Source organism: Geotrypetes seraphini, chromosome 4 (assembly GCF_902459505.1).
Source record: "Geotrypetes seraphini chromosome 4, aGeoSer1.1, whole genome shotgun sequence".
NCBI lineage: Eukaryota > Metazoa > Chordata > Amphibia > Gymnophiona > Dermophiidae > Geotrypetes > Geotrypetes seraphini.
The window spans coordinates 93983500-93998364 of NC_047087.1; the positions used below are offsets into that span (position 1 = coordinate 93983500).

General features: G+C 43.3%; 1 protein-coding gene across 1 annotated transcript in view; it reads right to left on the minus strand.

The window, feature by feature from the left end:
- Nucleotides 1-674: 674 nt before the first annotated feature.
- The window catches only part of ZPLD1 (zona pellucida like domain containing 1), a 67710-nt gene continuing 53519 nt past the window's right edge, over nt 675-14865 (minus strand). Inside the window, exon 10 of the mRNA XM_033943592.1 lies at nt 675-877. Within this exon, the coding sequence (XP_033799483.1) occupies nt 702-877 (176 nt within the window). The 3' untranslated portion in view covers nt 675-701. The remainder of the gene's footprint in view (nt 878-14865) is intronic.

The following is a 14865-nucleotide window of genomic DNA, read 5'->3' on the forward strand; positions in this document are numbered from 1 at the left end:
AAATGGAAGATTATGACTCCACTGTCCATTCTACCACAGCTAGTGCCTACTGTAAAATCTATTGGGGATGTAATTCCTAAAATGTACGTACTCAACTGGTACTGTGTGTTACGTACAAAACTGACCAGATCATAACTAAAAATAGCAACAGGGTCTGTAAGCAGTAACATCATGGTCTCATAGGCATTCTGTCCCCATAGTCAGCTCCTATAGGTTTATGATGAAGAATTCAATTCTTGTGCGAAATGTGTGAAGGAACAGTAACAAGAGGTGATGCCTTAATGATAGTGTAACTACTTCTGAGTTTCATGCTTTAGCAGATTCTATCACTTTTCTCTATTACAAAAGATAGAAAATCAATAACAAGGAAGTAAATCGAATTGGAGAGCTAAACAAGAATTCATCAGATCATCCCAGTGTAGTTTAATTATGGAGGATTCTGATCTTTGAGCATCCTTATCTTTAAGGCTCCTATTTGACTCCTCTTATTAGCTTGCTCATACAACACTCTGGTGAAAGTATGCCCAGTCATATTATAAACTACTTATTATCCTCAGTCACTATGCAATACTATAGATTAAAAATTAAAGAAACCAAATCCAAGAAGGGCAGTGTGTGGCCTTGGTAATTTATTATAGAGCACCATCATATATGAACTCTTAAGGCAGCCCCCAACCCAAAATCAAAGTGCAAATAGACAGTTAGTTGAAAACTGGGTTTCGAATGTCAGCTAGGCCAAAGCTGTTGTGTCTCTTTCTGTTCAGAAGGATGATGGAGAGTATAAAAAGGCAAAAAGTTGTAAATCCCAAAAGGACTGTTCCTGAAATCAGCGCACCGGTGACTGAGTTCAGCTGGAATGCTGCACCATTTGGCTGGGCTGGAAAGGAAGATGAATGAACAGAAGGTTATGATGGCTTCTTGCTGACTGATTGTATCATTATTAGCCACCTGAAAAGACATGTCAGACATGGTGCTATGGCAATCTGAAAAATACTGGGAATTGCATGCAATTGTTAACCTACCAAGCGGCTCACCTAAGCCTGGAACTATTCCCCATCATAGGGTCCACTTCATCATACAGGCAGTTTAGGTGAAGCTTAAAAGCATATCTGTTCAATAAGCTTCTAGCACAGAAATTCTCAACATGCAGTACGCATATCCCAAGGGATACGTGTACCATTGTCAGAGGGTATGCACCAGTGCTGTATGTCTCCCAACCTCCTTCTGCCATTATGTAATGCCCACCTTCCTCGTCTTCTCTCCCCAGCCTCCCCTGGACCAGCAGCGGAAGCTCACTGCATGCTTTTAGCTTCCACACACAGCTGCCGCTAGCGTTAGTTTAGCTGAGGTTCCATCAGGCAGCCTCAGGGCCTTTGCTAGGCCGGCCTGCCTCTGATGATGCAACTTTCATCAGAGGCGGGCCATCCTAGCACAGGCTCAGAGACTGCCTGATGAAACTGCGGCTAAACTAATGCTAGCGGCAGCTGTGTGGGGAAGTTAAAAGCACACAATGAGCTGCCACTAGGGAGAGGAGAGATACTGCTGGACAGGGGAGGAGGGAAAGGGAAGGGAGAAGAGGTACTGCTGATCATGGGGTAGGGGAGGAGGAAAGGGGAAGGGGTACTGCTGGACATGGGGGAGAAGAAGAGGTGCTGCTGGACAGGGGGAGGGAAAGGGAAGGGAAAAGAGGTGCTGCTGGACCTGGAAGAAGGGGAAGGTGCTGCTGGACTTGAAGAAGAAGGGGAAGAAAAGGAAAGGAATGGTGCTGCATGCTGGAGAGGAAGGTGAGATGGTGCATGGGGAGATAGCATATTAGTTGTGAGTGGAGATGGGGAGGGAAGGAAGGAAAATTGTTGCAAGAGTGAGAGTGATAAGAGAGGGAGAAATGGGCATGGGGTGTAGGAGAGGGAGAAATGGTGCATAGGGAGAGAGCATGTTAGTTGTGAGTGGGTAGGGGTGAGAAGAAAGAGGGTATGTGCAGGAGGCAGAAAGTGTTGGACTGATGGAGAGAGAGGGAGAGATAGATGGGAAGGACAGAAAGGAGGGAAGGAAAATGTCACATCAGGGAAAAGAGAAAGAGCAGAGAGTGAAAAGTTGGACTCATGAAGGGAGAGTGAGAAATGTTGTTTGGGGGAGAGAAGAAGGGCTGGAGGAGAGGAAGCATGCAGGAGGAAGAGAGAAAGAAATGTTGGACTGGGGAAAAGGAGGGAGAAATGTTGGACTGAGGGGAGAGGAGAGATAACTCAAGGAAGGAAGAAATGCCAGACCAGGGAATGGAAGGGAAGGAGGGGAGTCTAGAAGCGCTATAGAAATAATTAATAGTAGTAGTTGTAGTAGAGAGATATGCCGGAATTTGGGAAGGGGGAAAAGGAAGGAGAGAGATGTCAGACCATGGAAACAGGGAGGGGAGAGAGAGATAGAAAGGGAAGGCATGAAAAGTAGATTTTGAGAAGAAAACAGAAAAATGGAAAAAAGTTGAATGGCAAAGATAGATGCAGATAGAAAAAGAGTCAATGGATAAGAAAGCCCTGGAAGCACAGTTAAAAGCACAGACTAAAGGAAGTGCAACCAGAGGCTGGGAAAAGATGATTTTAAAAATAAAATCACCAGACAATAAAGGTAGGGAAAATGATTTTATTTTTAATATGATGATTGAAATGTGAATTTATATCTGCTGTGTATATTGTGTGCATATGAAAAATGAATGGATGGAATTGAAATTACAATTGGTAATGGCAGCGGGATCTAGGGTGGACCTGGGGTGGAGCTTAGGCAGTCGGTGGTTGAGGGTAGAAAATGACACGGAGACAGAATTCATCACCGTTCCCATCCCCATGGATAACCGCAGGAAACCATCCCCATATTATGCTTTAAGGAGAGAGGGAAGAATTTGAGTATGAATGGGCTCAACCGCTGGCTCTCAAGCCTTGCACTGAGGAATATTAGAAGGACTGAGGTTGAGATGGACACTAAAGAATGACACAAGATGGTTTCCCACGATTATCCGCGGGGACGGAAACAATGATGAATTCTGTCACCGTATCATTCTCTACTTGGGGGTACTCAGTTGATATTTGTTAGACTTAGGGGGTATTTGGCTTGAAGAAGTTGAGAAACACTGCTCTAGCAGAGCATTAACCCTGTGCCCTCTCCGCGCCTCACTCTCGCTCACCCCCCCTCCCTCCCAGATGACTGTAAATGCTACTTGCATACTTGCACAGATACATTTAATACTTATTATTTCCTACACACACACACACCCCTCGCCACCTGTACTTGGGAATCCCTATCTACAACTTTAACTGTAAAGCAGGCTGTTTGCTTGAGTTTCATATTAATTATTGTGATTTAGAATGGCTTTTCTGGGTCAGACTAATGGTCCATCTAGCCCAGTAGTCCATCCTCACAATGGCCAATCCAGGTCACTAGGCCCTGGTTAAAACCCAAAGAGTAGCAACATTCTATGCTACCAATCCAGGGCAAGCAGTGGCTTCCCCCATGCTTGTCTCAATAACAGACTATGGACTTTTCCTCCAGGAAATTGTCCAATTGTATCTAACGCTGATTTTGTCTTGCTCCTAAGCTGTTTGTATTTGTACCCTCACCGCCTATGAATGGTCTTTAGATAATTTTTGTCCACTGCATTGAACTTCACGGTGTATCGCAGTAAAATGTTATGTTATGTATGGCAAAGTGAAGGAAGGGGACTGGCATATTCATCTGATCCAGATTCCTGCCAAGCTGAAGCTTCTCTTGGTTTTACATATCTTAGCTACTGCATCACAGATATGAAGAGACATCAGTCATTCCGGTTTGGCCCAAATCCTTTAAAAATGTCATATAAAAGTTTTCTTCAGAAGTTACCAACATGTTCAAATACATTCAAGTCATAATGAAAGGGTCACCACAAAAAAATTCTGAGAAGATCGAACTGTTAGAAATTTTCAAATTTACATTTTATTAGCCATGACAGTATCCCTGCAATAAGTGCTTTAATGATTTTAGTAACTGAAGAGAGGAGCCCAAATGGCCTTGACAACGGGGAGAGCAATCCAGATGTAGAAGTCATGAGGAAAAGATGTTGAACCCACAACTGGGGATGATCCAAAGCAAATTTTATTGACCAAGACGTTAGTTGTACAGACTCGACACTGACAGTGTTTTGTCAATTCTGCCTTTGGCAAGAGTCTAGTAAATTATAAAAGTGCAAGAAATAAAAACACACATATATATATATAATGTGGGACTTGGGAAAAGCCTAACTGTATATATATATATATATATATATACAGTTAGGCTTTTCCCAAGTCCCATTTCCGATAGTTGCCATGCCCCAAAGTCTTTATTCTAGGTGCAGGAAAAAGTTAGGCAGCATTTGGTCCCAGGTCTTAGCATGCACTAGAACCAAGGCAGGGTTTTTCATGCAATAGAGCAGGGGTGTCCAACGTTTTGGCTTCCCTGGGCCGCACTGGCTGAAAAACAATTTTCTGGGGCCGCGCAAACACTGCAGCAAGACAGAGGAGGGAGCCAGCAAGACGGTAAACACCTGGGGGCAGCAGAGGAAAACACTGCATCGTCCTCGACCGGGGCCGCACAAAATACTTTATAGGGCCGCAGGTTGGACACCCCTGCAGTAGAGTCTTACCTCCCAGTGGCGTACCTAGGGTATGTGGCACCCGGGGCCCATCATTTTTTGACACCCCCCCCCCCCCCCCGCCATGTAAAAAATTTTTATTTATTTTTTTTTGCAATAACCATGAAATGGAATAAATGGTCAGAATAGAAACAGGCAGTGAAAATTTTCTTTTATTGAACCTCATATATGTAACCATTATTCCAAACATAACATAACATAAATTATGTCTAAATTGTCATGACATTAGAAGTACATATGGAGTAGTTGCAGGTGATGCTTGGGACAGTTCTGATTGTGTTAGTTCGGTTTTATGTGTTTTTTGAATAGAAGGGTTTTTATTTCTTTTTGAAGGTTTTGCAGTCTGTGGTTGATATCAATTGGTTGTAGAGTTGGGGGTCGAGTGTTGCAGCTCGAATGGCTAGGAGGTTGTCGAACAGTTTTTTTCTTTTGACGTTTTTGGTTGGAGGGTGTGTGAATGGTGCACAAGTTCTCCTATGTCTGTTTGAAGTGGATTGAATTATTTAGCTGAAGAAATTAGTTACCCCCCATTCCACACACATTAATTCTCTTCCATTTTTGTTCCCATTATAAAAAACACTGATAAGTTCCCAGAAAAAAAATACATTAAAATAAGAAGTGAAAACAAAGGCCCCTACAGATGAGAACATAACATAAGAATAGCCTAACTGGGTCAGACCAATGGTCCATCATGCCCAGTAGCCCATTCTCATGGTAGCCAATCCAGGACACTAATACCTGGTCAAAACCCAAAGAGTAGCAACATTCCATGCTACCGATCCAGGGCAAGCAGACACTTCCCCCATGTCTTAATAACAGATTATGGACTTTTCCTCCAGGAATTTGTCCAAATCTTTCTTAAAACCAGCTACACTATCTGCTTTTACCATAACTTCTGGCCACTTCATTTTTAAGTTTAGATCTTTCCTTTCAAACAGAGACCTTGCTAGATGTCAAATACAGCACAAGGTAACTTCACATGGACTTAGCTGTGCAGGAAATGTGAATCTCCTCATACACCCACCATATAGTGCAAAAATGTGCAAAGGTCTGTTTTTTTCTTTCGATCACTACATAGCCTAATGCCACACAAGCAGCGCTGTTACAAACATATTCTGTAGGTCAATGCTAAGGATAACAAAGTTTCCTTCCTTGGACCAGAAGGAGATAAACCACTGGAAGAGATCCCAAAACAACACCCAAAGACCCACTCAGTGTGTGAATCAGTTGAGTGGAGTGGACTAACTGGGGGGTGGAAATGGGCCCGGAGTTTGCTCAGCAGAATTTCCCAGACCACCTCTTCCTCTCAACACATTGACACGCTGCCACCATCACCACTAGGAACACCTCACTGGGTAGGCCAGCTATGCTATAAACTTTATAAAACACATTATTATATTTTCTTATAAAGCACATATTTTAACTGACCTCTCTGACATCCTCAGCCTTTCCATTCACAAAAATAGAAGGAAGAAAAGTTCCCATTTCCTGCTGTCTCATGTCCCCGGCCTATACAATATTTTTTTTCTGCAGACCCTTCAAAAGTCTGACCAAATCCTCGTTTCACTTGCATTATAAAGTACTGAGGATGCCATCTCTCCCCAATCCCAGGTCCTAAAGTCTAAGACAGTAGCGCAAACTAATGCTGCCAGATACAGGAAAAAAAAAATTTTGATTCGATTCAGCCCTATTGAATTGGTTTTTCAATTCGATTTTCCTGCCCAGTTGGGTGATTTTTTTCAAAACTCCTGGTGGGTTTTATAGCTTTTTCACCCCCTTTGGCTTCTCCTAACCACACTGGCGCTGTGGTGTAAATAAAATAAAGAAACAAAAAGGACTTTTCCTCTTTCTGTTAAATCCTAGCTCACGTTTGCAGTCCAACACCAGCTCTGGCAGGATACACATTTCAAATCTGACATGTTATAATCACAAAACAGAAAATAAAATTAATTTTTCTACCTTTTGTTGTCTGGTTATATTTCAAATCTTGTTGGTCCAAGGCTCTGGTTTTCTTCTGATAACTTGCTTGCCAGGGTCTCCTTCTTTCTGCATGCTAACCATCCATCTGCCAACTCTGTCCTCCCTTTCCATTTCCCTTCCCTTCCCAGGAAGTCTGGTATCTTTCCTTTTTTTCATCTCCCTCCACAGATCCACCTTTTCTTAAATACCCTTTCATCCGGCATCTCTCCCTCCTTCCCCACCATCCCAGAGTCCACCATCTCTCCGTTTCTTTTCCTAATTACCCTCCTATCCAGTATCTCTATCCCTCCTCCACACCATCCCTTGTGTCCAATTTCTCTCCCTTTCTGTTCCTTCCCTCCCTAAATCCCATGGTCCATCATCTCTCTCCCTCTCCTCTATTTTCAGACCCATTATTTCTTCCCTCCCCCAAAGTTTGGCATATGCATGTCTCTTTGAACACCCTCTTCCCTCCGTGTACTTCTAAATCATGGTCCCCCCCCAAAGGCCTGTCCCCCCTTAAAGGTCTGCCTGTCCCACCTTGAAGGCCTGCACCCCCCTTGAAGGCCTGTCCCTTCCCCTTGTAGGCCTGTCCCGCCCTTGAAGGCCTGCCTGCCTGTCCCCCCTTGAAGGTCTGCACCCCCCGAAGGCCTGCACCCCCCCGAAGGCCTGTCCCCCACTTGAAGGCCTGTCCCACCCCCTTGTAGCTTCTCCCCCCCCCTTGTAGGCCTGTCCCCCCTTGAAGGCCTGCCTGCCTGCCTTTCCCCCCTTGAAGGCCTGTCCCCCCTTGAAGGCCTGCACCCCCTTGAAGGCCTGCACCACCCCCCTCGAAGGCCTGCACTCCCTTGAAGGTCTGCACCCCCCCCCCCGAAGGCCTGTCCCCCACTTGAAGGCTTGTACCACCCCCTTGTAGCTTCTCCCCCCCTTGTAGGCCTGTCCCCCCCTTGAAGGCCTGCCTGCCTGCCTTTCCCCCCCTTGAAGGCCTGCACCCCCTTGAAGGACTGCACCCCCCCGAAGGCCTGCACTCCCTTGAAGGTCTGCACCCCCCCGAAGGCCTGTCCCCCCCTTGAAGGCCTGTCCCACCCCCTTGTAGTACAGATACCATTTTATAAAATGGGGCCTAGCTTCTGACAAGAGTATATAGCGAGTAGTAATTCAGCAGTAGGGATGTCATAAAAGCTGAAAAAACCCAATTAAATTTCATGTTTTTTGTTTGCTGTCAATTGTGCACATTTTTCCTACTCTTTAGAAGAGTGCGCACTTTTCACGCATGTGACGATATAAGAATATTGTGGGCAATTCTGAAGACCACACCTTCAAAAAGATATAAAAAGGATGGAGTCGGTTCAGAGGAAAGCTACTAAGATGGTGCATGGTCTTCATCATAAGGTATATGGGGACTTTGGAGAAATCTGTATACTTTGGAGGAAAGGCAGGAGAGGGGAGATATTACACTACATTACATTAGTGATTTTTATTCCGCTTGTACCTTGCGGTTCAAAGCGGATTACATAAGAAGAGAACTGGACATTTCCAGGATGGTACATGACAATAGAGAATACAGTTTGAGGATAGAGACTTAATAACAGAATGATAGTAAAGACTTAATAACATCGGAAGATGTTTTGGACGGCAGTGTTTTGGTTTCTTGGGGGATGGGGTGAGGGAGGTTAGGTAGATTGTATATGCTTTTTGAACAGCAGTGTTTTGATTTCTTTACGGAATGTCTTGAGGTCTGATGTTGTGGTTAACAATCTGGTGATGGAAGGTTCGAGTTTTGCAGCATGTGTTGCCAGGAGGCTATCATAAAGCTTTTTGCGGTGAGTACCCTTGAGTGGTGGGTATGTGAATGATGTCAGTGTTCTTCTTGTTCTGGTTGGAAGGTTACGGTTTAGGCGGTCATTTAGGTAGGTGGGTGCAGTACCGTTAATTACTTTGAAGAGTAGACAGTATAGTTTGAATTGAATTCTGGCTCGAATCGGTAGCCAGTGTGAGTCTAGGTAGGCATTGGTGATGTGGTCAAATTTTCCGAGTGAGTAAATTAGTCTAAGGGCTGTGTTCTGAACAGTTTGAAGTTTTTTGATCATGTTTGTGGGGCATGGTAGATAAAGGATATTGCAGTAGTCCACGAGACCTAGTACCAGGGATTGTACAATTATCCTGTAGTGTTCTTTGTCAAAGAATTTCCTTATTTTTCTTAAGTTGCGCATTGTGAAGAATGCTTTTTGGGTAGTTTTGTTGATTTGGGTCTGCATAGTGCAGCATCTGTCTATCAGCACTCCCAAGATTCTGAGTGAGGTCTGGATTGGGTATTTGGTTGCTTTAATTTCTAGGTCTGTTATGGATGGGTTTTTGTCCGTTTCAAGCATTAGGAATTTGGTTTTGTCCGAGTTTAGTTTCAGTTTGTGGTTTGTCATCCATTTTTCTACTTCATCCAGAATTATTTCCAGGTGTCCTGTTGAGGTGTGGTCTTGGATTTCAAAGGGGAGGAGAATAGTTATGTCATCTGCGTAGCTGAATGATGTTACATTTAGGTTGTCTAAAGTGGTGCCGAGGGAGGAGATGAAGAGATTGAATAGAATGGGCGATAGTGGTGACCCCTGCGGGACTCCGCATGGATTTGACCATGGGTTAGATTTCGTGTTGTTTGTCTTAACTCTGTACGTTCTTGTTTTGAGGAATCCTTGGAACCAATTGTAAACCACCCCTGAGATCCCGATTGCATCAAGTATCTGGAGTAATATGGTGTGATCGACTAGAAGGCGGCGGAAAGATCTAGTTGGATAATTAGGATCCTGTGTCCTTTACTGAGGTGTTGTCGGGCTATGTCTAGTAGTGTTGCTAGTAGTGTTTCCGTGCTGTGGTGAGATCTAAATCCTGATTGAGAGGAGTGAAGTATATTATGGTCAAATAGGTAGTTGGTGAGGTATTGAGCCACAAGTCCTTCAATCAGTTTGACATATAATGGGATCGAAGCGATAGGTCTGTAGTTGGTAGGAGCGTCTATAGGGCCTTTTTGATCTTTCAGTAGGGGTGTGATTATGATCTCTCCAAGATCTTGTGGGAATTGACCTTCTATGAGAGTGCTTTGAATCCATTGCATGAGGTTGGTTTTGAATTTAAGGGAGGCATTTGTAAGCAGATACGATGGGCAGTAGTTCAAGTCGCATGAGGTGTGGCTGTATTTTTTGTATAGTCGGTTCAAATCAGACCATTGTAGGGTTGGGAATGTGGTCCATGTTCTGTCTGCAGATATGGCTTCTTCCGTTGTGGGGGTTATTATCTCGTAGAGTTTGGTGGTTGAGATGTTGAAGGTATTTCTGATTGTAGTGATCTTGTGTTTGAAGTGGTCTGCTAGTTGAGAAGCTGTTGGTGGTTTATTGCCTTGAGTGGCAAGGAATGGGTTTGTGTCCGTAAGTTTTTTTACTAAGTTGAAGAGTGTTTTTGTGTCAGAGGTGTTTGTGCCGATTAGTTTAGAGTAGTATGTTTTGCGCTTTTCTTTAAGTTTGATGTTGTATAGTTTGATTTGGGTTCTCCAAGCGGATTTGGTTTGATCATTTTTCTTTTTTCTCCAAGATCTTTCAAGTTGTCTGCAATGCCTTTTTTGTAGGAGGAGTTCGGAGTCGAACCACTTGTCTGAGGATCTGTAGGTTCTATGTTTGGTTTTTTCAGGGGCTAGCTCGTTCAAGGTTGTTTCACTTAGGATGCGCCAGTGATTTACGAAGTCAGTTGGGTCGATGGGGGCGATTATAGGGTCAACTTTATCCCAGAATGTGGCAGGCTCAATTTTCTGTCTAGATTTGAAGGTTGTTTTTTGTGGCTTGGGTTTTGTGTTATTTTGAGGCCAGTTGATGGTGAAAGTGTATTTGTGGTGGTCTGACCAAAGAGAGGGATGCCAGGTACCATTGGTGATATGAATTTTTGGGGTGTGGAGGTTATGAGACGTGAATGCTGCTATATCAAGTTGGTGGCCTTTTTCGTGCGTGGGTTCAGGATTGAGGATCTGGTAGGATAGGGCGTCGAGGTATGAGAGTATATCGTCTACTTGTTTGGATGTGTGGTCCTCGAGGTGGAGATTGATGTCTCCTAGGAGCAAATTGTATGTGGAGGTTAGAGAGTTCTGGAATATGAATTCTTCGAGTTCAAGTTTTGAAGTGTTCCATTTTCCTGGAGTGATGTAGCATAATAGACAGTTCAAGGTGTCTGTGAGTGTATTGTCGGAGAGTTGGCATGCAAGAAGGTCTAAGTGAGGGGTTGAGTGTTTGTGTAGAACTTTTAGGTTGAGGTTGTTTTGTACTAGAATAGCTAGTCCTCCCCCTCATTTGTTTTCTCGACAAACCAGCTCTAATTTGTCCCCTTTGGGGCAGAATTCGGTTATGCATGGGTCCGAATTGGATGTTAGCCAGGTTTCGGCTAGGAAGAGACAGCTTAGTTGTTCTTCAGTCAGCCAGTCTTTAATTAGGTTTGCTTTTGGGCTAATTGATCTTATATTCATGTAGGCACAGGTTAACGAGGTATATTTTGTATTGGAATTAGGATTGCAATTAAGGTAGAGGATATTTTTTGGTGGTGTGAGTTGTTTTTGAGTAGTAGTCTTGTGCTTTGGTGGAGGTCTTTTTCCCCAGGTGGTGGGAATGTGGTCTTGGCTGGTCAGTGGGCAGGATGTTAGGGTTCTCGTGGTGTGGATTTTTCTGGGTGGTTGTGGTTGTCTGTAGGTTGTTGTCAGAATTGGGATGGGTGATAGGTGATATCCTGTGGTTTGCCAGTTGGAAATGAGTAGTGAAAGTATTAGGATGGCAAGTGTGGTTTTGTATATGTAATTTTCCATTTTGTTTGTGGTGTGGAAGATTCTTTGGTTCTGGTATGTCTCTGGTTTGGGCTGTGGTAATGGTGTTGGTGCGGGCTGGGTTGGCTCTGTCGGCAAAAGCTCCCGCTGCTGGAATTCCCGAAGCAAATCAAGAAAGTAAGAAAAATAACTGTAAAATAACTGAAAAAAGTCTCCTCTCCCGTCTGGCAATGGGGAGGAGGCGGATCGGGGCTTGAGTGGCCTGTTTGCAGGTCCGATGCTCTCCTTCTCGGTGGCGTGGGCTGGCTCCCGCTGCTGATGTTTAAATACTTATGTAATATAATTGCGCATGAGTTGAGTCTCTTTCATTTGAAAGGAAGCTTTGAAATGAGAGGGCATAGGATGAAGTTAAGAGGTGATAGGCTCAGGAGTAATCTAAGGAAATACTTTTTTTTACAGAAAGGGTGGTAGATGCGTGGAACAGTCTCCCGGAAGAGGTGGTGGAGATAGAGACTGTGTCTGAATTCAAGAAAGCATGGGATAGACATGTGGGATTAGAGAGAGGATGAGATAATGGTTACTGCTGATGGGGAACTGAATGGGCCATTTGGCCTTTATCTGCCATCATGTTTCTATAATGGTTGCCATTCTGTAGAAACCAGATATAGTGGTAAAAGAGAGAAAAACACTAGAACAGCACTGATCATAGATGTGTTAGTCAGTGAATCGTGTGGAGAAAGGGAAGATTGCCAAGTTCCAAGCAATGTAGTCCAAGACCAAATGAAATATTACAGAAATATTTCCCATCATTTTAAGTGCCACAGGCTTGATCAAAAGGAATTTCCAAGTGTACTTGGATATGAGAAAAACATCCAAAAAGTGGCATTAGGGCATTTTGTTTCCTAAAACATTCAAATTGAAATTTTCAAAACACATTTTAAAAAAATATTTTTCTATGCTGTTTATCTGCAGTGCATCTAAATCTCAAGGGGGCATATCGGGGTTGTGTTTTGGGTAGGATTAGGGCAAACATATGATTTGAACTTTTTTTTCTGCAATAATGGAATATTGTAAAAAACATCCAGGACAAAACTTGGACATTTGAGGCTAGACCTGTTTCAATAACAAATAAGTGCCTAAAAGGTGGCCAAACTGACCAGATGACCACTGGAGATATGAAGGCATGGCCCCATTACTCCACCCTACTGACACTGACCCTGACCCTTTCATGATTGAAACAGTTCCTACCAACACCTATCAATTTAGACATTGATTCTACAAACAGTGACCTTGATTGACATGTGGTAGGTCCTGCTTTTTTTAGGCACCTGCCGAGTTAGGCCTCATTTATAGAATCTGACCCTATACTGTATGTTCACCCATGTTATTTAATATATACCTACAATATCTTGTAAAACAAAGCAAGAGAATACATTTCCAAGTTTATGTCTATGCAAAAGATCTGCAACACATTTTTCCACTTGATTCCCAAAGAGAAAATTGAAACCAATGCCTTGAAGCAATTGCTGAGTGGCTGTAAATTAATAAACTGAAATTGAATATAGAGAAGTCTGAGATCAGTGCATTAAAAAAAAACAAACAGGAATAAAAATGTATTGATTCAGAATGGCCCAGCAATTCATTGTATACTTCTAACATTGAAGGGAAATTTAATAAAGCAATTTACCACGTTTCAGACCTGTTGTACATGTGAAAAATGGCTCTTATGAACTTGTGCGTAAACATATGCTTATTGGAGCATACACAATTTTATATGATCCATGCATCAGTGGTGTAGCCATGGGTGGGCACAGGCCTTCCCACTTTGGGCTCAGGCCCATCCTACAGTGGCATACTGCCGTGGTTCTTGGCAGAAATCCCCAAGCCCCACCAGCTGAAGATCTCCTCAGAGGCATCAGAGAGCAGATTTTGGGTGGGCCTATGAGAGAAAGGGATGGGCACTAAGGGCCATATTCTGTAAATGGCACCATAAGTTAGTTGGAGGTAGGCGTCCTACCACCTCCTAACTTAATTTGTTTAATCGGTGCAGTAATTTAAAAACCAATTAAAAACCATTTAAAAAAACAATTTAAAAAATCCCAATAGGTACTGGAATTGTAGCCACATCATGCGCCTAGCGGCACCTAAGGTCAAAGTAGATGTGGTTATGGCAGGAAATGACCTTAGGCACCATTAGGTGTGATTCTCCATCAAACTTAGACGCGAGTAATTTAGGCTTTCAAAACCCTGGCCTACATTAATAGCTTGACATACGCTGCGATTCAGGTAACAGGCACCTATGCATGATTGACACACCACTGACGCAATTTTTTTAGAGGCACCGGCCAATGTAGGCGCCATTTCCAGAATCCGGGCCTGTCTCTCCACCCCTGCCAGGCTCCCCTCACCCCCACCCTACACACACTCAACTTTTTTAATGCAATTTCAAATGTATTTCAAAACCTTGAATTGAAAATATATATATATACAATTAGAGAAATAAGAGTTACAAATTCACTATATAACAAGGAATTATTATCTAATCTCAGGTCTACCATAAAGAGAGGAATGATATACCAATGAAAGATACAGAGTGTATCATAAATATAGAAAAGGAAATTAGGAAAAGAGGGGGTAATTGCCTAATTCAAACATACAGAGGGTTCAACTTTAACATATTAGGGTAAAGACTTGCACTCAACTTTTAAAAGACACTGTAAGTACCTAAGGAGATTGGGATCCTCAAGCTCCGTGCTAGCTCAGAATCTTCATGAAGGCATCCACATGCTCTGCACATGCTCAGTTTTCACTCATGTACAGAGTGCCAGTAGCAGCATCTTAGGAAGCATCTGTTAACTGCCAAGCTGTGCACAGGAGTTCCTGGATGCCTTCATGGAGATTCTGAGCTAGCACGGGGATTGAGGATTCCCACCAGCTCAGGTACTTATACTTTCTTTTGGAAGTTGAGTGTGTGTGTGTGTGTTGTGGGGGGGGGGGGGGGAGAGAGCTGGGCAGGGATAAAGAGGATAGTTAGGCCCAAAGATGCCTAAAGATAGGCGCCTAGATCAGTTTGCCTAACTTACCCTCTCTTTTACTAAGGCACGCTAGCGGATTTAACGCACGCTAAATGCTAACGCGTCCATTATATTCTATGGACCCATTATCAGTTAGCACATGCTAAATCGCCTAGCATGCCTTAGTAAAAGACCCCCCTATATTATCTGAAAAGCTTAATCAGCGCAATTAGCAACTCACAAATTGCAAAAAATAAAATTAATTTGATAGAAGGCATCTTACTTGATAGGTCCCTACCACTTTCAGCTAGGCGCCTAGTCCAGTGGTAGGCAAACTCATTAGTCAAAAGAGCCAAAGAACAGCAGTACAACGATTAAGATTTCTTTTGAGAGCCAAATTTCTTTTCAAGAACCATGTTTTTAGGAGTCGGTTTAAACTAGCTACTACCATT